General features: G+C 47.0%; 1 protein-coding gene across 1 annotated transcript; it reads right to left on the bottom strand.

Moving 5' to 3' along the window:
- Positions 1-3,446: 3,446 nt before the first annotated feature.
- Positions 3,447-12,864, bottom strand: seh1l (SEH1-like (S. cerevisiae)). The gene is made up of 9 exons (XM_068758014.1): positions 12,679-12,864; positions 11,268-11,318; positions 9,623-9,769; positions 8,533-8,744; positions 7,569-7,667; positions 7,335-7,475; positions 6,503-6,657; positions 5,875-6,013; positions 3,447-3,706 (listed from the first exon to the last, which is right to left on the bottom strand). Exons 1-9 carry the CDS (start codon positions 12,787-12,789, stop codon positions 3,583-3,585), a joined length of 1,179 nt encoding a protein of 392 aa, XP_068614115.1. The 5' UTR covers positions 12,790-12,864; the 3' UTR covers positions 3,447-3,582.
- Between the last annotated feature and the right edge of the window lie 315 nt (positions 12,865-13,179).

Here is a 13,179-nt window from a genome sequence, read left to right as displayed (position 1 = left end):
TTCTTCAGGGAAGAGACAGCAGCCAAACGTGGCCCGACTTCAGGCGAAACCCCTCAGCCGTGCCTAGAACGTTAATAAATACATAAACAAGTACAAAGTACTGGTTAGTTTACCGAGAATAAAGAGCAGACATTAATAAATACATAAACGAGTACAAAGTACTGGTTAGTTTACCTAGAATAAAGAGCACATGCTAATAAATACATAAACGAGTACAAAGTACTGGTTAGTTTACCTAGAATAAAGAGCACACGTTAATAAATACATAAACAAGTACAAAGTACTGGTTAGTTTACCTAGAATAAAGAGCACACCTTATAAATACATAAACGAGTTCAAAGTACTGGTTAGTTTACCTAGAATAAAGAGCACACGTTAATAAATACATAAACAAGTACAAAGTACTGGTTAGTTTACCTAGAATAAAGAGCACACATTAATAAATACATAAACAAGTACAAAGTACTGGTTAGTTTACCTAGAATAAAGAGCACACGTTAATAAATACATAAACAAATACAAAGTACTGGTTACAGTACTCTAAACACATCCATGTATTCAATGTGAATATAGAATCTGTTGGAAAAATATAAATTCGTTGATAGAAACTTAAACTGAGAATATAAACTTTACTCAGTCACGCTCACGCATACAAGCGTAGACCGACGCTATTCACGAACAGGTTTACGCAAGTGGAGCACGAGCTACTTGCTAAAAACAACTGGGTTTGACCAACTCGCCAGAACCAATGACGTCACCAACTTCACTTGTGAGATTCGAGGGAGGTTCTGGACGGTGACGGAGACGCTGCTTCACACACATGAGCTCCCGGTTCGAGGGTCCACGTCAACCGGATCAATAACCCGAGACGTGAACGTTGGTCGGAGTCCGACTCACATTTAAAACTTCAGCCTGACCGCGCCGCGGTTCCGTTCCGCTCCGCGGTTCCGTTCCGCGCCGCCGTTTCAGCCGCTGCTCGATGTCAAGTTCCAAAATTCACTTTTCAGACGCAGAAGTTTCTCATAAATTCTTAAAATCAAAATAATTCCGAATCATTCCGGAGGACCGACGGCGCCCGGACCGGAAGCCACAGGAAGCCCGCCTAAGTGGAACGGGGTGTGGGCGGGGCTTCGTAAAATAAACATTTTTGATTGGACAAAGAAACCGGAACTGGGAACATTGTAATTGATGGTTGGATGTGCGTAAATTCAATCTGTGACCGGTGGAAGTTCTGAAAAGTAATGATCCCAAACATTCATCGATCATTCGGGAGAAAAGGGCAGAAACATAAATCAAAGCAGGAGTTCATCATGATCAAAGGAGTTCATCATGATCAAACGATGACGGGGACACGTTTACAAGCCTCTTAAAGCAACAGTCTCCACTTCACCCTGTCCTTTGCATCGTCCTCCCCAACACCAGCCACTCTCATGTCCTCCCTCACTACGTCCATGTCTCTTCTCCTGGGTCGTCCTCTAGTCCTGTTCCCTGAGTTTCATCCTCAGTGTCCTTCTACCGATCTCGTCCCTGTCTCTCCTCTGGACATGTCCAATCCATCAAAGTCTGGTCTCTCTGACCTTGTCTCCAAAACGTCTAACCTTCACTGTCCCTCTTGTCTCATTCCTAATCCTGTCCAACCTGGTCACTCCCAAGGAGAACCTCAGCATCTTCATCTCCTCCACTTCTAGCTCCGCCTCCTGTCCTTACCTCAGAGACACTGTCTCTAAGCCGTCCATCATGTCTGTCCTCACCACTGTCTTTAAGCCGTCCATCATGGCTGTCCTCACCACTGTCTCTAAGCCGTCCATCATGTCTGTCCTCACCACTGTCTCTAAGCCGTCCATCATGGCTGTCCTCACCACTGTCTCTAAGCCGTCCATCATGGCTGTCCTCACCACTGTCTCTAAGCCGTCCATCATGGCTGTCCTCACCACTGTCTCTAAGCCGTCCATCATGGCTGTCCTCACCACTGTCTTTAAGCCGTCCATCATGGCTGTCCTCACCACTGTCTCTAAGCCGTCCATCATGACTGTCCTCACCACTGTCTCTAAGCCGTCCATCATGTCTGTCCTCACCACTGTCTCTAAGCCGTCCATCATGGCTGTCCTCACCACTGTCTCTAAGCCGTCCATCATGGCTGTCCTCACCACTCTCTAAGCCGTCCATCATGGCTGTCCTCACCACTGTCTCTAAGCCGTCCATCATGGCTGTCCTCACCACTGTCTCTAAGCCGTCCATCATGTCTTGTAGACCTGTCCCTTCGTCCTATCACAGAGCACACCTGATACTTTCCTCCCCCGTTCCAGCCTGCCTGCACACCATTCTTCACCTCCTTTCCACATTCTCTCCATCACTCTGCTCTGTTGACCCGAGGTACCTGAAGTCCTCTACCTTCTTTACGTCTATTCCTTGTAGCTTCACTGTCCCCCCTGGGACCTTCTCATGTACACACATGTACTCTGTTTTACTGCTGCTCACCTTCATCCCTCTCTTCCTCCTCATCACAGAAACATGGGAAGTGAGGAGAAGAACAATTGTGACGTGAACCATCCAGAACTTTGTCTGCTGGAGGTCTGGAGAGCAGCACGACGCGTGAAGGGAAGCGTCTGAAGGCTGCTTGCAGGTTCATTCCTTCATTCCTTCATTCATTCCTTCATTCCTTCATTCCTGCATTCATTCATTCCTCCATTCCTTCATTCATTCCTTCATTCCTTCACTCCTCTTTTCATCGGCCGGCCGTCGTCCATCATACAACATGCAGCAATCTTTATTGTGGAGAACACCAAGGCGTCCTGGGGGGGGGGCTGTGGCCCCCACAGAGCCCCCGATCATCACCTCAGGAGTCGGTCTGGGACATGAGGACACCGAAGGATCCACGAGACATCGGCGGGCCGTTGTCCAGGTGTATCTAGAATAACTCGAGCCGTCTGGAAGCATCGGCTCATCACATCAAAAAGATATTTCATTTTTGTCTCGATCGCTATTGATCAATAATTTAGAAAGCCTAAACATCTACCCAGTACTGCACATTAGTATTCCTGAGATGTGTCCTTGTCCCGATCCTTCAAGCGTAGACACGCCCCTCGTTCATGACTCAGCCTTCAGGATTTAAAGGATGCAGCGCTGCTTTCCCCGTTTACCGTTTTAGAGAACAAGCCCTTCGTGAGGAACATTTTGTCTGCGTGGGCGGAGTCTAAAAAAATAAAACCGTTACGTTTGTTGCTATTGTTAAATATGCTGACCATTTTATAAACTTAAACACGAAACATAGCTGCTTAGGGCCCCCAAATAACCTGGGGGGCCCTGGGGCCACACATTGACAAACAAACGAACCCACGACCTTCTCGCTGTGAGGCGACAGATGTTGATTCTTCAATCTAAAATACACAAAGTACTTCATAAATTGTTTTTGCAGCCAAAGAATGCAGCGCTCAGAGAACTTGTGAGCGTTAATTCCTTTATTAATTTATGCAGAGGAGAAACGGATAAAAAAATAACGTTAGTCTTCATTAGAAATAAAGGCCTTAAAGTCCCCCGCGGTCCGTCTCCGGTCGGGGCAGCGGCGCTCTGGGGGGGGGGGGGTCAGCGGGTCAGGCTCTGGGGACGAGGCTGCCCAGCATCGCAGTGCTCTATGAGGGAGGGGGGGGGCAGCAGGTGACCATTCCTGGCCCCCGCTGTGGGAGGGTCCAGAGGTGGAAGGACATACCTAAAGCAAGAGACGACAAATACACGGGAGGAGAGTGGGGGCGGGCGGGGGGACAAAAACGGAAGTAGAAATAAGAGATTAAAAAGGTGCGGAGTCCGATAGAGCCGAGCCTTCAGCTCGCACGCCGGATGGAGGCTGGGCGACGGCGTGCTGCTGCAGGGGCGGAGCTACGTTAGTAAGAGGCGGGATCCTGCTGGGAGGGGCAAAGGGAGCTCTCCGGACGATCCTGCATGCAACAAGCAGCACGAAATACTTCAAACACAACAATAACTTTTGTCAAACAAGGAGTCTGAAGCCTTTACAAAATAAAACACAGTTGTGTACCGAAGCAGAACATCGCTGGGGACTGAAGCCAACATTCTATTCTTCACGCCACATTTTGATGTGATTATAAAACCTCCATCAGGCGACGTGTCGGCGGTGGCAAAGTTACATCCGACCGGCAACAGATATTTACGACCAATCGGTTTGATTGATCCTTCTGGTGAAAGGAAAGTAATTCAGGAGAATCGCTTTCTGTGGTTTGAAGCAGCAAACGAGCTGAAGCAGTTCTGTTTGACGAATACAGGAATAAGATTCTGTTTGACGAATACAGAAATAATATTCTGTTTGAATACAGGAATAAGATTCTGTTTGACGAATACAGGAATAAGACTCTGTTTGAATACAGGAATAAGATTCTGTTTGAATACAGGAATAATATTCTGTTTGATGAATACAGGAATAAGATTCTGTTTGAATACAGGAATAAGATTCTGTTTGAATACAGGAATAATATTCTGTTTGACGAATACAGGAATAATATTCTGTTTGACAAATGCAGGAATAAGATTCTGTTTGAATACAGGAATAAGATTCTGTTTGATGAATACAGGAATAAGACTCTGTTTGATGAATACAGGAATAAGATTATGTTTGACGAATACAGGAATAAGATTGTTTGACGTATACAGGAATAAGATTCTGTTTGAATACAGGAATAAGATTCTGTTTGATGAATACAGGAATAAGATTCCGTTTGAATACAGGAATAAGATTCTGTTTGAATACAGGAATAATATTCTGTTTGATGAATACAGGAATAATATTCTGTTTGAATACAGGAATAATATTCTGTTTGATGAATACAGGAATAATATTCTGTTTGAATACAGGAATAATATTCTGTTTGATGAATACAGGAATAATATTATGTTTGATGAATACAGGAATAAGATTCTGTTTGAATACAGGAATAATATTCTGTTTGAATACAGGAATAAGATTCTGTTTGATGAATACAGGAATAATATTCTGCTTGATGAATACAGGAATAATATTATGTTTGATGAATACAGGAATAAGATTCTGTTTGAATACAGGAATAATATTCTGTTTGAATACAGGAATAATATTATGTTTGATGAATACAGGAATAAGATTCTGTTTGAATACAGGAATAAGATTCTGTTTGATGAATACAGGAATAATATTCTGCTTGATGAATACAGGAATAAGATTCAGTGTCCTACAGTCAGGCGGGTTCCTGTTTGTGTTCACACTATGATAGATGCTAATGGACGCTGGAGGGCGAGTGACAATGAGGACCGATCAAGACTCTGCTCCATCATGAAACGAACCAAAGCCACACGTTCAATCTGGAGCGCTTAATGCTGACGCTGAAACGGATTCATGTTAACGTTCATCCTAAAACATGGTTTAAAGCCGACCAAGTCTCGCCGTACAGCAAAGAGCTTGGAAACACGGGCTCAGGGATATACATTTATGATATATTCAAAATGAGAAAATAGCAAATGGCTAACCTTCGACCTCAGGGATTGTTTGGTGGAAGTAACAAGAGTCCAGCTCTCGCGTTCAAAAGAATGGTCACATGTCAAACTGATAGAAAACGGATTTATTTGACTTTTTATCTCAGGAAAACGTTGAGCCCCGACGGTGACAATGCAAAGTGGATCCATTGTAAGAACACACATCAGAACAGCACGTTGGGTCCCGGGGGGGGGGGGGGGGGGGAGACACCGGAAGCCAAGCTCTTTGCATGAGTGCAACACGTGGTCAGTGAGCAGCTGCAGTCCCAGTCAGCGCGAGGCATATTAGGGTGTCAGTTCTGGCCGGGCCGGGCCGGGCCGGGTGAGTGGCGTGGCCGTGGGCGTCGGCACGCCGCCTACCTTCCTGCAGCATTCTGGGAGGTGAGCACAGAGGAGCCCACTGTGGTGCTCATGGCCGTGGGCTGACCAGACGAGCCGGTGAGCGGGCTGCCGTCTCCTTTCAGGATGCCGGTGCACTTCCAGTTGTCCATGTAGTTAGCTGCAGAAAGACGGGGACAGAAAGACGGGGCTGAGTCTTCACTGGTCACATCGCCCGTCTCCCTGCTGCAGAAGTCTGCCTCGTGAAAACGCAAGGCAAGCATGTCGTTTGGGAAACCATGAATGATATCTAAAGGTTTAACTGTTCTAAAAGTAGGCCAGTGGGTGGAGGGAGGGTCTTGTTTTAGTTACAAACTAAAAAGCCATCGCTGGATAAGACTCATCAGAGCGTCTCAAAAACTGAGATCTGTTGTCAAGCAAAATCTTTTATAGCCTCAAATTAACGCGCCGGACTAAATGAAACGCACGCCGGTTCACTTAGCGGCTTGAAATTGTGACGCATAAAAAACCCGAAATGCATAAAAGAGTAAAGACAGCAGACACCGTTGAAGGATTGGGGTTCCGGCTCAGGAGTCTCTCAGTGTGAAATGAAACCAGCTTTACGAGCAGAAGTGAGCGCGATGGAAAGCAAGCGAAAGGAGCGTAGCACCTTTCCAGAGGCGCACGCAGCCATCGTCTCCGGAGGACGCCAGCAGGGTGCTGGTGATGTTCCAGCTCACCCGCCACACCTGGGAGTTGTGGTTGTCAAACTGAGCCACAATCTGCACCTCGAACTTGGTTGGACCTGCAGACGTGCTCTCCTTCCTGTTGGGGTGAGGACAAGTGGCAGACGGTGAGCCGGCGGGACGCCGTCCCCTCTGTCCTTATGGACACAACTTCACTGATGCTTCAACTGGATTACATGTTCAGGAAATGTTGGGACTGTTACCAGGAACAGATGATAACATTTTGGTGATGATCCAGAAGAGATTCTGGCTTATTTAGAATTTTTTGTTATCATTGCAGTCAATGAGCGTCAAAATCTGTTCAATATCTCGGTTGATTATTGACCGATGTTTATTTGACAGTCATGTAGGGGAGAGGGGGGGGGGGGCTTTAACTCACCACCGAATTTTATCTGGATCAGATCAAGAATGGAGTCATTAAAAAATATTTATATTACATTTTAACGTTGAAAACTCAATTTCCGTACTAAAAAATCTGTTAAAAATACACAAACTGATTCACTTTTACTCTTCATGGCTGGTGTTTGAAGACACCAAGAACAATCTAGAACCTTCTGGTGCTGATCCAGATCACAATCAGGAGGGGGACGAGCAGCTCGGCGGAGGTCTGTTCTACGTATTATTATTATTATAATAAGCACAAAACTGTCATCAACTTTAAAACTTGTCCAAGTTGTACCGAAGGCAATTCTAGACCTGCAGCCGGATAGACTTTATCATGACGCAGAAACCAGTCTGAAGAACACAACCAGTCACCTCATGGGAACCAGCTTAAAGATCCGGACATCCTTCGTTGCGATGGCGAGCACGTGAAAGGATCTCCCCAGGTTTGGAGCAAAGGCAATATCATGGACCGCATCGGTGACCGTCATCACCGTCTCTGCTTTACCGTACTTCCTGTTAGCATTGTGTACAAGAACGAGTCACTAAAACCGTACAAAAGGGAATTCCTCCATGTGATGGCGCTCACGCTTCAGCCGCAGCACCAACCTGCTGTTCTCATTGTACTCGTAGATCTGAACTTTACCGCCGTACGCCACGTTACTGTCGTCGCTCCCCACGGCAAACATTGGTGGGTGGGCCCGAGAGCTGGATGAGAGGAAGAGCAGACGCAAGATCACATCCAACAGGCTGCTGGGAGGTCAAAGGTCATGGTTCAAGACGTTTAAAGACTCCCACCGTGTTTTAGGGACAGTTTTCCGCATTTAATGTACATTAATTTCAATTCAATTCAATTCAGTTTTATTTCTGTAGCGCCAGATCACAACAGGAAGTCATCTCAAGGCACTTTACAGGAGTGGCAGGGAAAGACAGAACCCAACTTGACCCACAAGAGCAACGGAGGCAAGGAAAAACTTCCCTTTAACGGGCAGAAACCTTAAACGTTCACAAGGTTGAGAAATGGATTTCATTTCTTTTAGGTGCGACGCCTAGAAGACGGCGTGAACACGAATCACACGCTGCTGCAAGCAACCGTCATTTTCATGCTGCAATACCCAAACAGCACCTGCACCCCGACCTGCACACAGCAAATGTTGCACTTTCTGATATTCATTCAGTCAATCCAGTTCATTCCTTTACAATTCCTATTTGGCCTGCACCAAATGTTTATTTAAATGATCAAATAGTCAGTGAAATATTTTCTCTATATTGTTGAAAACATCAGGAAACACTGAAAAATGGCATCGTTGGCAGCGTCGTTTTCTTCTGAAACAAAGACTTCAGAAATATTGTAACGATAGGAAAATCAGATCAGCGTGTTCTCTGGAACAACCTCATGTTTGTTTCAAGTTGGAGAAACGAGAAACGATGAACAGCGAGTCGTTTGATCGTTAAACCTTTGAACATTCACAGCTCCGCAGCCTATGAGCGAGACGGAGGTTAGACGAGTCCCAACGTCTTTACATCTTTATGCAACCCCGGCCAGAGGTGCGGCGTGCGCCCTGGGTCTGACCTTGAGGGGTTCCAGGAGATGCAGCTGCAGCTGAGCTTGCAGGAGATCTCGTGCTGCAGCGACCACTGGCTCAGGTTCATCACGTCGGGAGCCTCGTAGATCCGCACCACGCCATCCGCAGAGCAGGTGGTCAGCATCAGGCCCATGTGCTTCGGAGCGAACTTCACATCCGTCACCGAGGTTCGGCTGTCCACGAGTGTGGTTCTCTTGATCTGGAACCAAACATGGACTCGCCGATGTTACATCACACAGAGGAGCGCTAGCAGCGCTAGCAGCTAGCTAGCACTGTGCTTCACATAGCAGGGGAGCTGCAGCAAAGCTCCGTTTGAATTCACGTTCATTCCTTGGTTAAGCGATGACCCATTCATTGTCTTTACCAAAACATATTTAGGAGTGGCTAGCGCCATCGCCTAGCAACAAGAATCGGGTTCGGTTCATATCTGTATGGCGCTTGTCTCCGTGGGTTTTCTGCAGTTCAGGTCAATTGGCTGCCCTAAATTGTCCGTATTGTGCGAGTGCGAGTGGCTGTTAGTCTCCGAGTGGCCCCGCGATGCGCTGGCGACGCATCCGGGGTGCACCCCGCCTCTCGCACACAGCAAGCTGGGATTGGCTCCAGCAACTCACAAAACGAATTCATCAGAATTTAATGATAGAAATCCTTTATACAATGGATCAAGAGTTAAAAATCTGAGGCAGGTCCAAAGGAGGATTCTGATTCACTGTCCACATTCTAAAATATGGCCTTTTTTGATTTGCCAATATCACAAAATAACAGTAAGTAGTTAAAAAAAAAAAGGTTGAGACAGAACCAGAGCGAGACAACTCACGATGGTTCCGCACCATGTCTGACTGGACCCAGATCAGATCCAGAGTAAGTAAGAGAGGTATGATGACATGGTACTGCCAGATGTATGGAGCCGAGCTAAAGCTGACTGAAAGCCATAAATATTAATAGAAAATATATTCTGATCTGCCATCAAGGAAATGTAGATTTTTCGTATTTATTTCTAAACGACTTCAAAGCTAGCGGCAGATTAAGGGTTAATGAACGGCGTAGTCACCAACGGAAGACATTGTAAGACGGACGAACCCAGTGGCTCAGTCCTCGCTGCTTGTCGTTGGACTCCCCCACGATCTCCTCCCAGACAGCAGCCGTCCTGTCGAAGGAGCAGGACGCAAGGACCTGGCCGAATTCTGGGTGAGCCCAGGTCACCCTCCAGACGGAGCCGCTGTGTGTCTGCAGGTCAGAGGGACGGCTAGAGCAATGAACACGGTGGGGACTGCATGAGCGCACAAGAGACGCACAGGAGACGCAAAGGAGACGCACAGGAGACGCACAGGAGACGCACAGGAGACGCACAGGAGACGCACAGGAGACGCACAGGAGACGCACAAGAGACGCACAGGAGACGCACAAGAGACGCACAAGAGACGCACAAGAAACGCACAGGAGACGCACAAGAGACGCACAGGAGACGCACAAGAGACGCACAGGAGACGCACAGGAGACGCACAGGAGACGCACAGGAGACGCACAGGAGACGCACAAGAGACGCACAGGAGACGCACAGGAGACGCACAAGAGACGCACAAGAGACTCACAAGAGACGCACAAGAGACGCACAGGAGACGCACAAGAGACGCACAAGAGACGCACAGGAGACGCACAAGAGACCCACAAGAGACGCACAAGAGACGCACAGGAGACGCACAGGAGACGCACAAGAGACGCACAAGAGACGCACAGGAGACGCACAGGAGACTCACAAGAGACGCACAAGAGACGCACAGGAGACGCACAGGAGACGCACAGGAGACGCACAAGAGACGCACCGGAGACGCACAGGAGACTCACAAGAGACGCACAAGAGACGCACAAGAGATGCACACAAGAGACGCACACAAGAGACGCACACAAGAGACGCACAGGAGACGCACACGAGAGACGCACAGGAGACGCACAAGAGACGCACAAGAGACGCACAGGAGACGCACACAAGAGACGCACACAAGAGACGCAAAGGAGACGCACAAGAGACGCACAGGAGACGCACAAGAGACGCACAAGAGACGCACACAAGAGACGCACAGGAGACGCACACAAGAGACGCACACAAGAGACGCAAAGGAGACGCACAAGAGACGCACAAGAGACGCACACAAGAGACGCACAGGAGACGCACACAAGAGACGCACACAAGAGACGCACACAAGAGACCCACACAAGAGACGCACAGGAGACGCACAAGAGACGCACAAGAGACGCACAAGAGACGCACAGGAGACTCACAAGAGACACACAAGAGACGCACACAAGAGACGCACAAGAGACGCACAAGAGACGCACAAGAGACGCACAGGAGACTCACAAGAGACGCACAAGAGACGCACAGGAGACTCACAAGAGACACACAAGAGACGCACACAAGAGACGCACAAGAGACGCACAAGAGACGCACAAGAGACGCACAGGAGAAGCACAGGAAACGCACACAAGAGACGCACAAGAGACGCACCGGAGACGCACAAGAGACGCACAAGAGACGCACAAGAGACGCACAAGAGACGCACCGGAGACGCACAGGAGACTCACAAGAGACGCACAGGAGACACACAAGAGACACACAAGAGACACAGACGTGGGCATGAAACGGCTACAATGAAGAAGTGATCTAAATACTCGGGCTGACTGTGGTGTCCAGTTAAAACAGATCAAGCTGCAAATGGTTCTTTACCTTCCAGCTGGCCGTGCAGAGCCACTCTCCGCTCTCACTTCTGTCCCAAACCTGGTAACAAGTGTGAAAAAGGGTGCAAATATTTCTGGGATATTTCCAGGAAAGAAACATCTTTCGGTTTGAGGTCATGAATTGTTATAAATGACAGCTGAATATACATGGAGGTTATTTCAGGGGCATTTGTTTTCAGCCAACCCCCCCAAGGTTTGCGTTAAAACGATACAAACCTTACCTCCAGCTTGCTAGGCTAGTATGCTAGGCTAGCACATTAGCCAGATTAAACAACGTTACAGTTGCCTTCAATAGAATTAGTAGCAGATCTAGCGAATTAGCGTAAAGAATTTCAACAGCGGATGCAACATGCGAGTCGGTGACTATCAGAATGGGATGTGTTGAGTTTGCATTGTTGCTAACGTTAGCAGCTTGGTTCTTGTGTTATTGCTAACGTTAGCGGCTTCTTTCTTGTGTTATTGCTAACGTTAGCGGCTTCTTTCTTGTATTGTTGCTAACGCTAGCAGCTTCGTTCTTGTATTGTTGCTAACATTAGCGGCTTCGTTCTTGTGTTATTGCTAACGCTAGCAGCTTCGTTCTCGTATTGTTGCTAACATTAGCGGCTTCGTTCTTGTGTTATTGCTAACGTTAGCGGCTTCTTTCTTGTATTGTTGCTAACGTTAGCGGCTTCGTTCTTGTGTTATTGCTAACGTTAGCGGCTTCTTTCTTGTGTTATTGCTAACGTTAGCGGCTTCGTTCTTGTGTTATTGCTAACATTAGCGGCTTCGTTGTTGTGTTATTGCTAACGATAGCGGCTTCTTTCTTGTATTGTTGCTAACGTTAGCGGCCTCGCTCTTGTGTTATTGCTAACGTTAACGGCTTCTTTCTTGTGTTATTGCTAACATTAGCGGCTTCGTTCTTGTGTTATTGCTAACGTTAGCGGCTTCGTTCTTGTGTTGTTGCTAACGTTAGCGGCTTCGTTCTTGTATTGTTGCTAAAGTTAGCGGCTTCGTTCTTGTGTTATTGCTAACGTTAGCGGCTTCGTTCTTGTGTTGTTGCTAACGTTAGCGGCTTCTTTCTTGTGTTGTTGCTAACGTTAGCGGCTTCGTTCTTGTGTTGTTGCTAACGTTAGCGGCTTCTTTCTTGTGTTATTGCTAACATTAGCGGCTTCTTTCTTGTGTTATTGCTAACGTTAGCGGCTTCGTTCTTGTATTGTTGCTAACGCTAGCGGCTTCGTTGTTGTGTTATTGCTAACATTAGCGGCTTCTTTCTTGTGTTATTGCTAACGTTAGCGGCTTCGTTCTTGTATTGTTGCTAACGCTAGCGGTTTCTTTCTTGTGTTATTGCTAACGTTAGCGGCTTCGTTCTTGTGTTACTGCTAACGTTGGCGGCTTCTTTCTTGTGTTATCGCTAACGTTACCTTGACACTTTGGTCGCTGGAGCAAGTCGCCATTCTCCTGCCGTGAAAATCGTACGATACATCATGAATCAGATCTTTGTGATCTGCCGCGATGCTACGAGCCACAAACATGATTGCAGCTCCTAGCTGGACTCCTCGTCGAGCGGGCCGGCCATGTGTCGACTTGTGACCGTGCGTGCGTGCGTGCGTGCGTCTTACACTTTTTACAGACGTCTCTCACCAGGTTGCCAAGTTTGAAAGACGACACCCACATTTAAATTGCCGCTTATCGAACACAGGAGGGCGGCAGAGAGAATAAGAAGAAGCTTTGGCTTTATATCTTATCGACAAATCAATCACCACTAAAGTCAAGGAAGTTTCTTTTACAATGTATTAATTTATTCGTTCAAATGAGCCCTAAAATCTATCCAGCAAGAGTCTATTTTAAGAATAAATTAAAAATATACATTGATTTGAATTACATTTTCTGCCGACAGCCTGAATATTTCAGGCGAAACACAT

The sequence above is a fragment of the Brachionichthys hirsutus genome, chromosome 3, assembly GCF_040956055.1.
Source record: "Brachionichthys hirsutus isolate HB-005 chromosome 3, CSIRO-AGI_Bhir_v1, whole genome shotgun sequence".
In the NCBI taxonomy this organism is placed as follows: Eukaryota; Metazoa; Chordata; class Actinopteri; order Lophiiformes; family Brachionichthyidae; genus Brachionichthys; species Brachionichthys hirsutus.
The sequence above is the reverse complement of the archived record's forward strand: the minus strand, read 5'-3'. Positions and strand labels throughout refer to the sequence as shown.